The 19079-nt window shown below is 42.8% G+C and overlaps 1 protein-coding gene and 1 long non-coding RNA gene across 2 annotated transcripts in view; one reads left to right on the forward strand and one right to left on the reverse strand.

Moving 5' to 3' along the window:
* The window catches only part of LOC139153043 (uncharacterized), a 41977-nt gene extending 24103 nt beyond the window's left edge, over window positions 1–17874 (reverse strand). Inside the window, exon 1 of the long non-coding RNA XR_011556751.1 lies at window positions 17721–17874. This is a non-coding gene — a long non-coding RNA (uncharacterized lncRNA). The remainder of the gene's footprint in view (window positions 1–17720) is intronic.
* CCR10 (C-C motif chemokine receptor 10) lies at window positions 14470–18135 on the forward strand. The gene is given in 3 exon segments (XM_070726560.1): window positions 14470–14518; window positions 16947–17246; window positions 17248–18135. Coding segments are annotated over 3 exon segments (1104 nt in total). The 5' UTR covers window positions 14470–14473; the 3' UTR covers window positions 18007–18135.
* Window positions 18136–19079: the final 944 nt, after the last annotated feature.

Consider the following 19079-nt stretch of genomic DNA (forward strand, 5'->3'; position numbering starts at 1 on the left):
CCTTCCTTTCTTTCTCTTCCTTCCACTTTTTTCTCTTTCTCTCTCTTTTCCTTCCTTCCCCTCTTCCCCTCCCTCTCTTTCTCCCTCTCCCTTTATATTTATCTCTTCCTTCCTTCCTCTCTTCCTCCCTTTCTCTCTCCCTCTCGTTCACTTTTCTCTCTTCCTCCCTTTCTCTCTCCCTCTCGTTCACTTTTCTCTCTTTGGCGAACCCCCAAACTGTTCAAATTCAAGAAAAAGCTTGGGGGTGGGGGGTTGTAAAAATCTAGTTATGAGCCGCCAAAGGAGGAAGCAAATGGTGCGACGTCCACACAGTGTTTTTTTTCAGACTCTCTTTTTTGCGAGCCCGGCATGATTTTTTTCTATTACAAATTAATAACCCGGTAAGGGTTTACCTTAGCACCGTCTCCTGTAACACCGTTCTGGAAGGTGAGCAGGGAGCAGAGGGGCGAGGGCGAGGGGTGCATACCCTGAAATAGGCTGCAACCCCTCCCCTCGCTCCCAGCGGCCCCTGCGAGCCAACCACCATTTGTGGTGGGCTCCGACGCTTGGCGCCGCACCAATCAGCTGGGAGGCAGCGCCCCGCTCCCCCCCCCCAGCTGAAACTGACGTCCGGCCGGGGCAATTCTTCCCCCGGCCGGACAGGCATGCTTGTGCTGCCAAAGGCAGCATGCGCTCTGCGCAGGCGCGCCCAGCTGGGAGGCGGTGTTCTCACCCCTCCCAGCCATCGCAAATATCGGCCGGGCGAAAATCGCCCGGCCTCTTAATTAAGGGGAGAGGAAAAATACTAATAATAATTGCAGTTGCAATTGCACTCCCTAAAGCTCCCTGTTTCTCCGGCGGCCGCGTGTCACCGAAAATGGCTACGCGTGTCAGTGCTGACATGCGTGTCATAGGTTCGCCATCACTGATATAGAGTCTAGGGCAGGGATGAAATGCTACCAGTTCGGCCCTGCTCTCCAGAAGCGATAGTAACAAATGCTTCCAGTTCACAGAACCAGTAGTAAAAATGCTTTAAAAAAAATTTTTTTAAAGGTTCCAAGGATTGGGCGGCACAGCTGACTGTCACAGCCGATGGATCTTTTTTTCACTTTGTTAAAAGCATTTTTAACTACCAATTTGCCGAACTGTGACTCTGTGAGGTTTCTAGTATGTTCCAGGGGACATATGGTGTGAAATTCAGCTGTTTCTGCATTGTATGTGTCAGTTGGGTAGGAGTCTATTGTGTGGCTTTTATATTGTTTGTGTGTGAAGTGTGAAAGTTGGTTTTTGAGCTCTCTGTGACTCTGTGAGGTTCCTACTTATTGCAGGGTCCATTTTGTGCGAAGTCCAGCTGCTTCTGCATTGTGTATCAATCAGTTGTGTGGCTTTTATGTATAACATGTGAAAATTGGTTTTTAAGCTCACCCGGTCACATAACCATGACCACCAAGCCATACCCGTATAGTCACATGACCACCAAACCCCACCTACACAACCGGTAGAGAAAAGTTTTAGATTTCACCACTAGTCTGCCATCCCACTTCCTTGAATCAGGACCTGGGGGGGGGGGTCCTAGTATAGCAGAAGAAGCTTCATCTTGTCCCCAAATCATCTAGTTTCCATGACAGTTGGGTATTGTCCTTCAACTTCAAAACAAATAAATTTTAAATACAGGAGGGATTTTATTTTTGTTATGAAATGTAGAAAACAGGTGGAGAAAATTGTCCACATTCCTTTTCTCCTCCGAAAAATTAGGGACAAAGATTTAGTTTGTAAAACTAAACTGGAATATTTTTGGAGCAAGAAAAAAGGGAAGACATTCCAGAATTATACATGCTGAAATCCCAAAACCTATTAAGACGAAAACCAAATTGATTTTTGTAGCTGAGAAGAAAAAGAAAGTCATGTTCTCGTCCCTACCCTCTTTTAATTTGTTAATGAGAATTTTACTTTAAAATGTTTACTTTTTTTACTTTATTACTTTTAAAAATGATTAAAGTTTGGTTCACATCTAGGAGAAGAGATTGGAAAGGAAATCTTAAGAGACAGGCCTTACATTTGTTCCCCCTCACTCTAAGAGCTGGGAAAATACGTGGTGCTTCTTCACTGCCATTACATCTTTCATGCTGCATATTGCTATATTCTGGACTCAAGATTTAGCCTTCAGATAAGCTGCTTTCTGTATTTAGGTCAATTTAAGAAAGAGGGCACATAACCATCTGCCACCAACATTTAGAAATATTGCATAGCTCAATGGTTTAATGCAGAAGAGCTGTACATCTGGTTGGAGGATGCTTAGAGGATACCTTTTTAAATTTTCACTTATTCTAGGCTATATATTAATCCCCGAGTTTCCATAATAATGAGAATAAATATAATGACCAATAAACCCAGGCACGATGTTCTCTTTCCTAAGGCTAGCACTCCAATCAGTCTCAAGCAGAAGGGTCTCTAGGTTTTTTCAGATCTAAACATGTAAAAATTATTTATCCCCCTCACCTTTTTATGTATCCCAAGATTTCCAACTATTCACTAGAGTTGAGGCTCAGGTGTTGTTGAGCTACAATCCCAGCATTCTTTTTTTATTATTTTAAAAAAGTAAAAATTATTTTAAAATAATAAAAGAATTATTATAATGGAATTATAATGTAAATATAGTGATACCTTGTCTTACAAACCCCTCGTCATACAAACTTTTCAAGATACAAACCCGGGGTTTAAGATTTTTTTGCCTCTTCTTCCAAACTATTTTCACCTTACAAACCCAAGCCGCCGCCACTGGGATTCCTCGCCTCTGGATTTCTGTCACAAGTGAAGCGCCCGTTTTTGCACTGCTGGGATTCCCCTGAGGCTCCCCTCCATGGGAAACACCACCTCTGGACTTCCGTGTTTTTGCGATGCTGCAGGGAAATCCTAGCAGCACTAAAATGGGCGCTTCGCTGGGAACGGAAGTCCGGAGGTGGGGCTTCCCAGTGAGGGGAGCCTCAGTGAAATTGCAGCATCACAAAAACACGGAAGTCCGGAGGTGGGGTTTCCCAAGGAGGGGAGCCTCAGGGGAATCCCAGCAGCGCAAAAATGGGGGCTTCGGCTTGCAAAAGGGGTGAGTTTTGGGCTTGCACGCATTAATTGCTTTTCCATTGATTCCTATGGGAAACATTGTTTCGTCTTACAAACTTTCCACCTTAAAAACCTCGTCCCGGAACCAAATAAGTTTGTAAGACGAGGTATCACTGTGTATACAAAAACTACATATAAAAAAAGCTTTAAAAATGAAAGCATATAACAATAAAAAGAAAATAAAAATATAATGTATTATTACAGCCACTAGAGTACTACATATCATTATCTAAATATAAATACATATTATTCAAGAACATACAGTATATTACAGTATATTAATTTATATATTTTATTAATTTATACAATATAATACAGTATATTAATTTATAATCCCCATTCTTTAATTGACTGTATTTTTTTATAAATGAGTTCCATGTTTCATTATATTTGTGTATACAAAATCTATAGGTAATTCACTCATAGAGGACAAGCATTATCAGATCTTTAATTCGTTGTGTGAATGGATTATATATTTCTTTCCCTTGTTGCAAGATCAAACTTATTCAGTATAGGACATTCTAAAAATATGAGCTTTAAAGAAGCATTATCTTTGTTACAATTACAGTAAAATGCTGTCTTAAATAGGCCTTTTTTGTACAAATGTAATGGTGAAAAAGCCTTCAGCAGAAGGTTATAAACAATAAACATTGGCTGTGTTAAATAGATTCAGATATCCATTTTCCATAAAATGGAATAAGACATTACATGAGCCGCCTACATCTAAGGTAAAGATTAATGGCATTTTTTTTCTCATTTTCCCACTATTTAGAGAAACTAGACAAAAATGTCCACCTTTGTAATGAAACATCTTCACCTTATCTTTTTAATATCTGCACGGAACCCTTGGCTTCTGCTATTAGACAATGTAGAGAGATCTCTAGAGGCCAGTGGTGAGTTTCAAAAAAAATTACTACTATTTCTGTGGGCATGGCTTTGTGGCCGTGGTGTGGCTTGGTGGGCATGCCTTGGTGTGGCTTAGTGGGCGTGGCTTGGTGGGTGTGGCAGGGGAAGGATACTGCAAAATCCGCATTTCCTCCTGTCCGCTGGGACTTGGGAGGCAGAGAATAGATGGAGGCGGGGCCAGTCAGAGATGGTATTTACTCAAAATTTCCACTACCAGTTCTCAAGAAATGGTCAAAACCTTCTGAAACCCATCTCTGGTATAGGCAGTCCTTGACTTATCATCAGTAATGGGCAGCCAAAATTTTTACTGCCACAGTGGGTGTGGCTTATTTTGTGGGGTGTGGCTTGATGGTCATGTGACTGGATAGGAGTGGCTTGCCAGCCATGTGATCAGGTGGGAGTGGCTTGAATGATCATCATCGTTCAAGTGAACTGTTAAGTCCTCGAATTACAACCTTACCAATGTCACTCGCTGGGATGACAATTTGCTTAGTGTTTCCCATGTTCTCCTTCCTGGATCGCCCCCCCACCTCAGGCTGGGTAGCTAGGTGAACGGGTGCTGCCAGAAGCATAAATGCTGCCAGCGCCGCTTCCACCCACACCTTCTGCTTGCACCTCAGGTGAGAGGTGGCCACGTGTGCCTGGAGGGGAGCCAAGCAGGAGAGAGGGAAGCTCGTCCGAAGCCAGGAAGGAGGAAAGAGGAAAAAAGCAAGGAGCACAGACAGAGCAGCAGCAGCAGGGGGGGAAAAGGAGAACCAAGCCAAGACCAGTAATCCAGGAAGTGAGAGCCGTCAATCAGCTAGAGCTGCGCATGCATCTTCATTTCCACCGATGGAACTGTGTTCCACCCCATCCTGTCTGCTGCCCACCTCTGCTTATGACCACAATTTAGCCCAAAGTTTATGTTGCTAAGTGACACATTTGTTAAGTGAACTTTGCATCATTTTTGGACCTTTCTTGCCAGCTGTTAAGTGAATCACTGCCGTTGATAAGTTAGTTAAGTGAATCTGGCTTCCACATTGTCTTTGCTTATCAAAAGGTCACAGAAGGAGATCACATGATCCCAGTACACTGTAACCATCATAAATACAAGCCAGTTGCCAAGTATTTGAGTTTTGATCATGTGAACAGGGGGAAGCTGCAAAAGTCATCTGAAAAATAGACATCATTGTAACTTTGAATGGTCACTCAATGAGCTGTTGTAAGTCTAGAACTACCTATAATATATAACCCAACTGAACATAATCTGCTTTTATTTGCAGACAATATGTTTTGTTTATTTATAAACCTCACATTACCATGCCAGGGTTGATGCAAATGATAAATGCCTTTAATAAAACAGCAAGATACTCTACTAACTGGTATCAATTGAAATTGATGGTAATAGATGAAAATTTGTTTACCTATACATTTAAATGTCAATTCCATATTTACGGTATACTATTGAATATTTAGGCATGTATATACTAAGAGATATAACTCAATTAGTGACATATCATAGAAATAAAATATAAAGAGAGGGGGTGTTTTTAGATACTAATTCCCAAGATTAGCTACACTTACTGTGATTTCTGGGAGCCATAACTCAGTAAATGGCTATAAGTTCACCTTCTCCCTAGAGCAGTGATAGCGAACCTTTTTTGGTTTGCATGCCAAAAGTGTGTGTGTGCATGTGCTAGCACACGCACACGTGCCCATACCCTTTCCCTGCCCCCCCCCCCATTGCCTGAGACAGTGAAAAAATGGCAAACCGGAAGTTCGGAAAAATGGACCCGGTTTTCCAGTTGTGCTGTTTTTCGCACTTCGGAGCTTTCAGAGAAACTTCCTGAAGCCTTGGAGTGCAAAAACAGCACAACAGGCAAACCGGAACATCAGAAAAACTGTTGGGTGGTTTCATGCATTACGGGACTTCTGGGAAGTTTCCCTGAAGCCTCCAGAAGGTGGCAACACCCTTCCCCAAGGCCAAAAATCAGCTGGCCAGTGCACGCATGCATGCTACATCTACATAGGGCAACACCTCACGTGCCCTCTAATATGGCTCTGCTTGCCACAGGTGGACTAGGTGATCTAGGTTCACCATTACAGCCCTAGAGGATAGTAGCATTTGGCAGTTAACTTGGAATAGAATCAGGAGAGGAAATGGCAAATTGTATTATCTATCAGGATGGTATATGCACTGGTTCCCATTAAGCTTTCAGAGCAGAGAAATTTTGCTGCTGCATAATCGGGGTGGGTTTCACTTACCTTCATCACTGGTTCGCATTGTGTTTTGTGTGTGTGTGTGCGAGCTCTGCTTGCACGCACATATGTGTTCTCTCATGCAATTTGGTTTCCATGCATGCTCAAACACAGCTGAAGTGCTGATCAGCTGTTCTTTGAGCAAAGGAATAAAGGTCAGTTTAAACTGGGGCAGGCAAGAGGATCCTTTAACAAGCAGCAGAACAGAAAAAATCTTCAAAACAGTAATAAAATGTGCAAAAAATTCCAAAAGAAAAGAGAAAAGATGGCAGTGCCCACAAACCAGCACTAGACGATTCAGTTCAGTGATGTCATCAGCAGGTCACTACCAGTTTGAGCGATCCAGTCCAAACTGGTAAGAACCGTTGTGTAGTATGTTATACTTCCATATTCAAGACTTTATATAACTTGAAATAAGGGCCTATTCTGTACTAAGGTTATTACCTAGACCAGGAGTAGGCAATATTTGACATAATCTTTGTTGTTGTTAGCTCTGGCCCTGCTCCTGCCCCAAGGACTGTGGATGTGGGGGAGACATCCACATGCTGCAGGCCTGTTTTGCCCCCGGTGGAATCTGCTGATGAAGGCTCCTCTGACCAAGAAGACATGAGTGACAGGGAGGGGGAGAGTGGGGCAGACAGATCAGAAGAAGATCAGTTATCTAGCTCCTCCTTGGATTCAGAACAAGAGTTAATGATACAGCCACACATGCGGAGAGCGATGCATAGGCAACAACAACTGAGAGATTATTATCAAAGAAAATGAGTCCACCTGTGGTTGGGTGGGGCTGTGGTAATTAGTGAGGCTGCTATAAATAGCAGCCTGTGGGTTTGGCCATTGTGGAGGATTATCTGATCATTGTGTTTTGTGAATGCTTTACTGATTTTGACTTTTTGTGTGCTGATTGTTCCCCGCTTTGAAACTAAACCAGAGCAAAGTGTGTTTCACTTTGTGAAAGAAGAAGGACTGTGAATTGCCTCACAGCTGCAATCTAAGTATCACAGAACTGATAAGGGACTTGTACAAATTACCAGTTTGTTTGGAGACGAGTGCTCTTGGTTATGCCAAAAGAGGGCTTGGTTTAAGTGAATTTTCATTATAAAGAACATTGTTTTGAATTTTCAAACATGTGTGTGTCTGAAATTTGTACCTGTGAATTTTCGGGAGGATTCTACCAGAGAGCCCGACAGAACAATCTTTGTTTGTGAAACATGACTGAATACATCCTATCATGACTCCATCATCACACCAAGTAACTACCTTGTTTTCCAGTCTGACCGAGAATCCCGCAGAGGAGGTGGTGTAGCTATATTCTATAAAAATTCACTCAATTTAAAAAACATTCAATTTGCACATAATCTTATCCTTCCTGAAACCATTATATGTGACCTTTCCCTCAATACCACACTCTGCTTCCTACTTTGCTACAGAGCTCCAGACTATGACATTACTCATGCAACAAAATTAACCTCCCTACTAACATGGGCAACCTCCTGCCCCTACCCCATTATCTTCCTTGGTGACCTCAACCTACCACATGTCAACTGGACCCTAAACAAATGCTCCACAGAACCAATACATACTGCCCTTTACAACGCCATCACCAGCTTGGGACTTGACCAATTAGTATCAAAAAATACTAGACTCAACAGTTGTCTTGACCTCATATTCTGTAATAGCAAAAGCTCTATCTATGGACTGCACATAAAAGAACCCTTCTCCAACAGCGATCATAGTACGATTAACTTCAACCTCAATCTACACCATCCTGATTCTCACCTGAATAATGTGACACCTAAGTACAATTTTAGGAAAGCCAACTATGAACTCATAGATGCCAATCTCTCAATTCTTAACTGGCAATCTTTATTCTCTAACTGCAACACCATTGATGATCTCTACAACACGTTCTTACTCCAAATTAAAAGACTTATCGGACTACATGTACCACTCACTTCATCCAGAGGCAAAAGAAAAAATAACTTAGCTGTCTCGATAAAGAAACTACAAACCAAAAAAAGATTTATCTGGTGTAAAAGCAAAAAAGGCCAAGTAACCAACTTCAAAAGCCGCTACAAAAGAATATGCCAGCAAATAAAAGCAGAATGTCTCAACTATCACAGCAAACAAGAGGAAAATCTCCATCGCACCAAATCTAACCGAGCCTTCTACAACTTAGTCAACAACAAACTCAATGACTCTAGACCTATTCCACCTCTCGTGGGACCCAACAACAAAGAATACCATGATGATACATCCAAAGCTAACCTCTTCAACTCTTTCTTTGGCTCTGTCTTTGTTAACAGTAATGGCTCATTCCCCATCTTTGCAAATCGCACCTCAAACTCTCTCAACAACCTAACCCAAATCGACTTCACTGTAGACACCATTGAAAAAGCAATCCATGACCTCAAACCTTCCCTATCAGTTGGACCAGATGGTCTTTGTGCATACTTCTTAAAAGCTTTCTTCTGCTATAGCTGAACCTCTAAGCATTATCTTCCAAAAATCCTTCAGGACCAGCACATTCCCCAAGCTCTGGTCAAAAGCAGTAGTCATCCCCATCTTCAAAAAAGGAGACCCTTCTCTCATTGACAACTACAGACCAATATCACTATGCTGCGTCTCATGTAAAGTCATGGAATCAATTATAAAATACCGTATTTTTCGCTCCATAAGACGCAGTTTTTTTCCTCCCAAAGTAGGATGAAAAATCAGCCCCGTCTTATGGAGCGAAGATGCAGGCAGGGGGGGGGGAGGCTGCGAACTCGGAAGCGCCATCCTGCCGGCTGGCTGGCTAGCTGCTGCCTGGCCCCCTCCCTCCCGGAGGAGGGTCTCCCTCCGCAGCACCAGCGGCGCTCCCCCCGCCAGCCAGCCAGCCAAGCCCCGCGCCCGCGGGAACCGGCTCCTAGCTCTCCCCCCGCCGCCCGCCACGTTTGCAGGAGGTGGGGAGGGTCGGGCGGCCCGCCAAGGCCAGGAGGGATGCCGCTGCCCCCCCTTCCCTCTCTCCGCCCGCTGCTGCACCTCCTTGATGCCGAGAGGAAATGCCGGCAAAGGTTTTTCTCAGCGGAGGCCGGCGAAGGTGATATTCAATGTCGGGGGCGCACGGGCGGTTGCGCGCGCTCCCTATCTCCCACTCGGCGCTCCCTATCTCCCACTAGCCCACTCGGAATATTCAAAATAAGAAAAGCCTTTGCCGGCGAAGGTTTTTCTTATTTTGAATATTCCGAGTGGGCTAGCAGGGAGATAGGGAGCGCGTGCAACCGCCCGTGCGCCCCCGACATTGAATATCACCTTTGCCGCCGGCCCCGCCTCTCCTACAACCCCCTTGCTGAGAGCCCGGGACGAAAGTGCTCTCGGCAAAGGTGAGGCGGGCAGGGCGTGCGCACGTCACCGCTGAGAAGAACGGAGAGAGAACGAGAGTGAGTGAGAGCAACAGACAGCAAGATAGAGAGAAAGTGAGAAAGAGAGAGTGAGAGAAAGGGGGGAGAGAAAGAGATAGCAAGAGAGAGAGAACAAGAGAAAGAAAGAGCGTGAGAAAGAAAACAAGAGAGAAAGAGTGAGAGAGAAAGCAAAAGAGACAGAAAGAAAACAAGAGAGAGAAAGTGAGAAGAAGAGAGAGAAAGAGGGGGAGAGAGAGAGAAAGAGAGAGGGGGAGAGAGAGAAAGAGAGGGAGAGGGAGAAAGAGAGTGGGAGAGGGGGAGAGATAGCAAGAGAGGGAGAGAGAGAAAGAGAGAGGGAGAGGGGGGAGAGATAGCAAGAGATGGAGAGAGAGAAAGAGAGAGGGAAAGGGGGAGAGAGGGGGGAGAGAAAGAGAGAGGGAGGGAGAGGAGATAAAGGAAGAGGAAAGGAAGAGAAAGAAAGAAAGAGGGATAGAAAGAGAGAGAGTGAGAGATGCTCAGTGAGCCTTTCTTTGAAGTTGCCTTTCTTTCTTTCTTTCTTTCTTTCTCTCTTTCTTTCTTTTTCTCTCTTGCTCTCTTGCTCTTTCATTCTTTTTTCTTTCTCTTGCTTTCTTTCTTTCTCTTGCTTTCTCTCCTTCCTTCCCTCCTTCCATTTCTTTCATTCCCCCTCTCTATTTTTATTTCTCTTTCATTTTTTCTTTCTTTCTTTCTCTCTTTCTTGCTTTCTTTCTTGCTCTTTTTCTTGCTTTCTTTCTTGCTCTTTTTCTTTCTCTCTTTTACCTTCCCTTCCTCTATTTCTTCTTTTCTTTCTCCTTCCTACCTTCTTCCCTCCCTCCCTCCCTTCGTCCTTCCTCTCTTACTCTCCCCTTTCATAAGTTTCCTTGCTTCCTTCCTCTGTTCCTGTCCCTTCCCCCTTTCTTTCTTTCTTTCCTTCCTTCCTTCCTTTCCTCCCTCCATTTCTTGCTTTCCTTTTCCTTCCTCCCTTCTTTCCTCCCTCACTCCCTTCTTTCACTCCTTCCTCTCTTCCTCTCACCTTTTTGGCTCAAAATATTTTTTTTCTATTTTCCTCCTCTAAAATCTAGGTGCGTCTTATCAGCAGGTGCGTCTTATAGAGCGAAAAATACGGTAAATCAATTACCCTTTATTTAAAATCTAATAATCTACTCTCTAACAAACAATTTGGATTCAGAAAGAAATTATCCTGCAACCTACAACTACTTCACTGCAAAAACATATGGACTACCCAGCTAGATCAAGGAAAATCCATTGATGCAATTTATATTGACTTTTGCAAAGCCTTCGATTCAGTGGTCCATGACAAACTACTCCCAAAGCTCAAATCCTATGGCATCTTAGGTTTCCTCCACAGCTGGATTACTGCATTCCTGTCAAACAGGCAACAAGTTGTCAAAATTGGAAGCGCCATTCCCAACCCCATCCCTGTTAAAAGTGGCGTTCCCCAAGGCAGCGTACTAGGACCTACTCTTTTCATTCTCTACATCAATGACCTCTGTGATCATATCACAAGCAACTGTGTTCTTTTCACTGACAATGTAAAACTCTTCAACACCATGGACAACACATCTACTCTCCAAAAAGACCTTGACTTTGTCTCAGATTGGTTTAACACCTGGCAACTTCAAATATCAACCAACAAATGCTCTACCTTCCACATCGGCAAAAAGAATCCGACATCTCGGACATCAACACCCTTGAAAATGTCCAAAGATACTTCACCAGAAGAGTCCTTCACTCCTCCACTCCAAACAGAATACCATACGAAAGTAGACTAATAATCCTGGGTCTAGAAAGCTTAAAACTACGATGCCTAAAACATGATCTAAGTATTGCCCACAAGATTATATGCTGCAAAGTCCTGCCTGTCAATGACTACTTCAACTTCAACCGCAACAACACAAGAGCACGCAACAGATTCAAACTTAATATTAACCACTCGAAACTTGACTGTAAAAAATATGACTTTAGCAATCGAGTTGTTGAAGCGTGGAACTCATTACCGGTCTCAGTAGTGTCAACCCATAACCCCCAATATTTTTCCCTTAGACTATCCATGATTGACCTCTCCAGGTTCCTAAGAGGTCAGTAAGGAGCATACATAAGTGCACTAGTGTGCCTTCCGTCCCCTGTCCAATTGTCTCTCATATATCTCATATATCTTTTCTTCCTTTCATATATCTTCTCCCCATTTTTATATCTTTTCTTCTATCCTTTTCTTTATATATATTACTACTTGTCTATTCTCTTTAATGTGTATTGTGTATTGGACAAAATAAATAAATAAATAAATAAATAAATAAATAAATAAATAAATAAATAAATAAGTTAGCTCTTCTATTATTTGTGGACTTCAACTCCCAGAATTCCTGAGCTAGCATGCTTAGCTCAGGAATTATGGGAGTTGAGGTCCACATGTCATAGAAGAGCAAACTTTGCCTACCCTGACCTAGATGGTAATGAAACATCTGCATGCAAACAACCAAGTTCAGAGAGCTCCAAGGACTCCACGGTATATTTTCTGTTTTCAGCTTTCACCAGGAAGCACCATGTTACAGTAGCAATTTTATCTTTAGTAGGAATCTTGACACATTCAGGACCTGCTAATGTCCTATATATAGTCATCTAAAGTGCAAAAGTCCATGACTTCAATTCCTGACACAGAATTTGAACTCCATAGAATAACAAAATCTGGCTACCAGCATCTGAAGTAATACAATGCCTTCTAGTGGTCACTTTAATTGATAGTCCATGCTGGTTTTGTGTGGTGCCCAAAGACAAAACAATATTCCTCATTCTGTTGAAAAAGGTTATGTAAGAATAGTTGCACTTGCCTGAATTCCAGATATATTTTCAAAAATATTTGATTTCTCCAGTGATGGGCTTCTCTTGCTTCTGCTTTTGGTTTTAGATTAAAGTGACCAGATTTTAAGATTGGGCAAAAGGGACACCATTGCGAGGGGGGGTGGCCCCTAAAAAAATTCACCAAAAAAAATATTTTTCTCTCTTGCTCTCTCTCAGTCTCTCTCGCTTTCTCTCCTTCTCTCTCTCTCTTTCTTGCTATCTCTCTTTTACTTTCTCTCTCTCTTGCTCTCTCTCTGTCTCTCTTCCTCCGTCCCTATTTCTCTTTCTTCCCCTCCCTCCCTCCCTCTCTTTTTTCTCACTCTTTCTCCCTCCGTCTCTAATTCTTTCTTTCTCTCTCTCCCTCCTTCCCCACCTTTTGCTCTGTTTCTCTCACCGGAATATCTCCCAACATGTGGTTCAATTCTAGACAGTTTAATTCTCAGCTAGTTCCAAGGAGGTGATTTAAACGCCCCAATTCCTGAGGCAAAACTCCGACCCGCCAACACGGCCATCCCACGGCAGGCTTCATATGTGAGGAGTGGCCCAAGCACGCATCCTCTTGCCCAAAACCAGTGACCGAGGAAGGTGCCCCAGGCGCTACTTGAAGGTGCCGCCCCCCAGCCGTGAATGGGCAAGTGGTGGTGGTCGGGAAAGAGGGGGCATAGCAACTCAGAGTTGGAACTCCCTTCTGTCCCGGTCCAGGGGGGAGGAGGAGGAGACTGGCGGCATTGGCATCACATGGACCCCACTCCCATCTTCCCTCCTGCCTCCATCTCCCCCTCCATCTCCCCCTCCCTTTCCTTGTAGCCTGAGAGGTAGCAGCGGCGATGCCAGCAGCAGCAGTATTGACAGCAGGAGCAGGACACAAAGGGGAGCGCAGGGAGGCGAAGGAAGAAGGGGAACTTGATAAGCTGCCAGGGCTTATCAAACGCCGCTCTGTGCCGCTTCGTTTTTTTCCTAAAACTTCTGGGCGGAGGTTTGTTAACGTGGACCTCTGTTAAAATCAGGACATTTGGAAAGCCAGCGGGATGCGGGACAAATGATTGAAAAGCATGACTGTCCCGCTAAATGCGAGACGTCTGGTCACTTTATTTTAGATAGATAATATAGGTGGGGTTTTTTTTTTTGGTAATTTCACTATATTACATGGGATATGGTCCTTCTTAGCCATTATTCCAACATTTTATTTTCTTATAACTACTTTTAATTTCCCCTAATCCTCTCCTCAGTTCCTCCCATTGTCACATTGAAAGAGCAATGTGTCTCTGTTGCTAGCTCTTGTGCATGAACATATTGTTTTGAGAAAACATGAAAGGACTGTAGAAAAATGGTGATGATTGCTGTTCAAAATACTTGCTTCAGAGGAGTAGCCTCTGCAAATCTGACATTTACAGCCAAAGGTGGAAATAAGGGCCTTCTGGGTCTTGCTTGATGTCAGCTCCCATCAAAACCAACTAACAAAGGCAGGGATCAGGTCAGTGAAGGGCTACCAAAATTTTTATTACCACACTGTGGCCGTGGCTTATGAAGGATGCCCTGCATTTTCTTTCAACATCTTTCAGTGGAAATTGGGTGTTCTGGGGTGGAGCTCCATTTTTGCTACCCCACTGCGTCCCCACCCCAGTCCGGGCAGCAGCCCATCCCTGGATCAGATGGGTGGGAGTTATATATATATTCAAGTTCAAAAATCACTTCAAATAACCCATCTCTTTGTTTTAGAACTACCTTATGTGTAAGATTTGCACTCAATTTTTATACATTGTGCTATCCATCAGATTTTGATAAAACTAAGTAACATTTATGCTTCATAATCTCCATGCCATAGCTACAAATAATTTGTCTAAGAATAACACAGCTCAGTTCTTTCACTATCAAACAGGGGATCTCAGTATCAGCCACATCTCTCTGCAGAATAGTCAACTTATAGTTGTCTATTATTTAAGTTTTAAATAATATTTGTAGACAGCAAACTGATGAGGAACAATAGTTTGATGATGGATGAGCAGCTCCAATTTCAAGTAAGTAGAACTTGTTATTAAGTATATTTATTCTAAAGAAGTTTAGAATAACCTTTTTTATATCTTTGTGAATCTCAGGCGTCAAAGGCTCTTCAAACTGTTTTTGCATTGAGTCATTGGCAGCATACAGAGTTAATTAAATGTGAACTCCCCAATCTCTTCTGATTTAAGTGAATTTGGAATAGCTGACATACAGTTTGTATTTGACTTTTGTATTAGTTATTATTTATTAATAAGGAACGGGCATTAAGATTCAACCAGTTTTATAAACAGATCTCTGTGTGATTGGTAGTAGATAAAGATTTAAACCAAATATTCAAAATTTGAAGTTTAACAGTATGCTTTATTTTACTTTATTCTGATTAAATGAAAAATTAGAATAATAAGAATCTTTGTACGGAAGAACTGGAATTGTATTTCATTTTAATTCTGTTTGCACCCAAACGTACAAATTTGTAGTGAAGGGAATAGTAATAAATAAGTCGGACTTTACAGTAGAAGTGTAACATTTGAATGAAAAGCAAAGTTTCCATTTTCATAACTTTAGTTTAAATAAAGATGTGTTAATTAATGAAATGGGAAAATAACTCTCAAAATTGTTAGCTATATTTCCCCTTTCTACACAAATTATCGCTCACTATGCACCTCTGTCAGTAATGAGCAAGCTTCCTAAAACCATTAGAAAAGAAGTCAACATTTTGACATGAGTCGCTTCAAGAAGGGCAGCATAGAAATCTAATTAAAATATAAAATAATAAATAATTTTATCTCTTCAATCGAGTCCAGATTTCACCCCTTCAAGGCAAACAGAGGCCCATGATGGTGTTGATTGACCTTTGAGAAAAGGTGTAAATCACATGCAATGTAGCATTTCGAACTGATAATAATGTCAAGTTATTTTTTTTTTTAAATCCCTGTTTGTAACACTCTCTGCATCCCCAAAAATTGGCAATTTTATGTTTTCTTGCCAAAGTCTGGCTTTTGAATTTGAATGATTGTCCTTAATCAGATCATTAGCCCTTTCTATGTAAAACTTGATGGTTACTTCCACAGGTAGCTTACTTCATTTTTTAATCATACAAATCAGCTGTTCCTAGTTCTTTTTTTTATGCCCAGCAATGCATGGTATATCAGCTTAGTCTTCTTCACCACAGATAATCTGCATTGAGCAATGAAACCTCATTTAGCAATAGAGCACTGATGAGTAAAAACACAGCAGGCTTTCATTTCATGAACAGGACAAACTTTTCTCACAGTAATTTCCAGCAATGGAATGTTCAGAGCAATGAAGGAACAAATGCTAGAGAACAGATCATAGCTTTTTAGCACTTCAGCACCTCACTACCATCAGCAATTGGTAATTTAAAACAGTGGATGCATTGCTTTTTCATTCCAGTTGTAATTAATGCCATTAAAATACATCTCTCTTTGTGTGTGTATGTGTATGAAATTAAAAAAATCAAAAGTAATGCTAAAATAATATATTTATGATAACAACCCAGCCTTTCAAAAATAATTTGTAAGCTTTTGGCGCACAAGAATTGATTACAAGACCAGAGGAAAAACAAGCAACAATAACTAAGTGACAAGAGTCGGGCATTCAGCATAAGCCAGAATTAAAATCTGGTCTGAATATTATTATTATTATTATTATTATTATTATTATTATTATTATTATTAATTAGATTTGTATGCCGCCCCTCTCCGTAGACTCGGAACGGCTCACAACAGTAATAGCACAATATATAACAAATCTAATAATTAAAATTACACTTTACAATCTGTACTCGGATACTTTTTAGCTCAAATGTCGTTTGACAGGACCCAGGGGAAGAGCCTTCTCTGTGGTGGCCCCGACCCTCTGGAACCAGCTCCCCCCGGAGATTAGAATCGCCCCCACCCTCCTTGCCTTTCGTAAACTCCTTAAAACCCACCTCTGCCATCAGGCATGGGGGAATTGAGACATCTCCCCCGGGCCTATACAGTTTATGCATGGTTATGTTTGTGTGTATGTTTTTGCTTTTTAATAAGGGTTTTTTAAAGTGACTTTTAAATTATTAGATTTGTTGTATATTGTTTTATTGCTGTTGTGAGCCACCCCGAGTCTACGGAGAGGGGCGGCATACAAATCTAATAAATAAAATAAATAAATAGAGTCTTGCTCATTTTTTAAAGGTAAGAGAACTACTGTTCAAGGATGGGAAGTACACATTTGTCGTAGAGAACTCCTAAACAGGGTATTATTTCCGGGGGGGGGGGGGAAGGTTTTGTAATAGTGGCAACAAACTGAAAGATATACCAATGCCAGGGCCATACATCACTGAGGAGTCTGTGTCACATCACTGAGGAGTTGTCTATGTCTATCTGTTTTGTTTAACATGTGTTGAAGAGTAGCAGAGAGATGCTTATTTCATCCTCTCGTTTGCAGGAACAGGTTCCTTGGACTGGTGAGCCTCCAGTCAGCACAGATTGGTATGAATGGGACTTTGAGACATCAGACCTGCCAGAGGTGTGTGAAAAGACAGCTATCCGCATGGTGGCACGTATCTATCTTCCAGCCATGGTCATCCTGTTCTGTATTCTGGGCTTCCTTGGCAATGGGATTCTGCTGTTAGTTCGTGCCCGTTACCATCGAGCCCAGTTCCTTGGTGACATCCTCCTCTTACATCTGGCTATCTCGGACTTGCTGCTACTCTTGACTCTACCAGTGGGTGTGGCTGGCATGATGGGGCACTTGGTACTTGGGCATGACTGCGTGCCAGGTTCTGCAAGGCTTTCATGCCTTGACGTTTTACAGTGGCTTCCTTTTCCTCATGAGTCTTACCCTAGACCGCTACATAGCCATAGTCTGGGTACCCGTTGCCCACCGCATGCGCCCCACTGCCAGTTTCTGGGGCAAGCTTTGTTCAGGGTTGATGTGGCTATTCTCAGGAGCTCTAGCAGTGCCCAATGTCATGTACGCTCACGTGGAGGACTACAAAGGCTTTCAGCTCTGCAGAGTGACTGTTGTCAGAACCAGTGTTTGCATAGTGCAAGTGGCCTTTGGTTTTGTGCTCCCGTTCGCTATCATGGTAATCTGCTATGCAGCCATCACACGTACTATTTGGTCCTCCCCTTATGCCAAGTCACACAAGGCCCTGTGGCTTATTTTGGCCCTGGTCTTGCTGTTTTTGGGTTTGCAACTTCCTTATGCCTTACTCACCTTATTAGATGCAGCCGATTTGATAGGCCAGCAGGCATCAAGCTGCACGGTAAGCCTCCAGCGTGATCTTGCCCTTCTAATTACCAGTGGCTTGGTTTTTGCTCGCTGTTGCCTGAATCCTGTGCTTCATACTTTCCTGGGGGTCCGGTTCCGCAAGGACCTGCAAAGGTTAAGTAGAGAGTTTGGCTGCCTGGGGCATCAGGCATGCTGTAATGATAGACCCAGGAGTGGCAGCCATCACGCTTCATTTACTACCCATCTGGAAGGACTATCAAGAACCCCATGAAAACACCAGCACTGCCTACCTCAGAAGAGTCTTGGAATTCTGGAAGCCTAGCTTTTGCATTCAAGGAAACGTACAACTTTAACATGGACTCTGCAACTTTTAACAATAAAGCTTTGGATAGTGCTAAAACTTGTGTTTTGTTTGTTTTTATATTTACCACTACTTGTACACTGGGCAGTCTATTTAGTCTGTGTGTCTGATTGGGTGGAATGGGAATAATCCACAATTGAGACAATCAGTGGTCCTGCCCAAATCTTGACCCAGATTAGAAAGTATCTTCTGTATCTTTCATCCTATGTGGTTAGTACTAATGGATCCAGGAAGGAGGGAAGGGATTATGTTCTGTTGAGCATGTAAAGGTTCAAAAGTTAGCTTCTCAGAGATTTATAGAACAACAGTATGTATTGGACAGTGAAAGTAGTTCAGGTTCTTCCTTCAGAAATGGAGGCTCACATGATAGGTTTGGGCCAGTTACTCTCTCTCAGCAAAACGGAGAAATAGAATTGGGGGGGTTGTATGAAATAAATACTTCCTAATCTCCCTCCACTGACCATATTTCATTACAGTGGTACCCAGTAATGGGCACCCAAACTTTTTACTGCCACAATGTGGATGTGGCTTATTTTGTGGGTGTGGCTTGATGGTTATGTGACTGGGTAGGAGTGGCTTGCCGGCCATGTGACCAGGTGGGAGTGGCTTGAACGATCATCATTGTTCAAGTGAACTGCTAAGTCCTTGACTTACAACCTTACCAGTGTCGCTCTCTGGGTTGATAATTTGCTTCACGTTTCCCGTGCTCTCCTTCCTAGGTCGCCCCCTGCCTCAGGCTGGGTAGCTAGGCGAATGGGTGCCTATCATCTGTTGAGAAAAGAGGGGGGAGGAAATGGGCTCCCTGCAACTCCCTGCTGGTGCTGGTCTCCCTGTTGCTTTCTGAGGAGGAGGAGGAAGAGGATGGGAGGGGGGGATAGTCAGCTGGAGCTGGGCACACAGCTTCATTTCCGCCGGTGGAACTGCATTCCACCCCGTCCTGCCTGCTGCCCTGGTGGTACCTCTATCTAAGAACGCCTCTACTG

This window comes from Erythrolamprus reginae, chromosome Z (genome assembly GCF_031021105.1).
Source record: "Erythrolamprus reginae isolate rEryReg1 chromosome Z, rEryReg1.hap1, whole genome shotgun sequence".
Classification (NCBI taxonomy): Eukaryota; Metazoa; Chordata; class Lepidosauria; order Squamata; family Dipsadidae; genus Erythrolamprus; species Erythrolamprus reginae.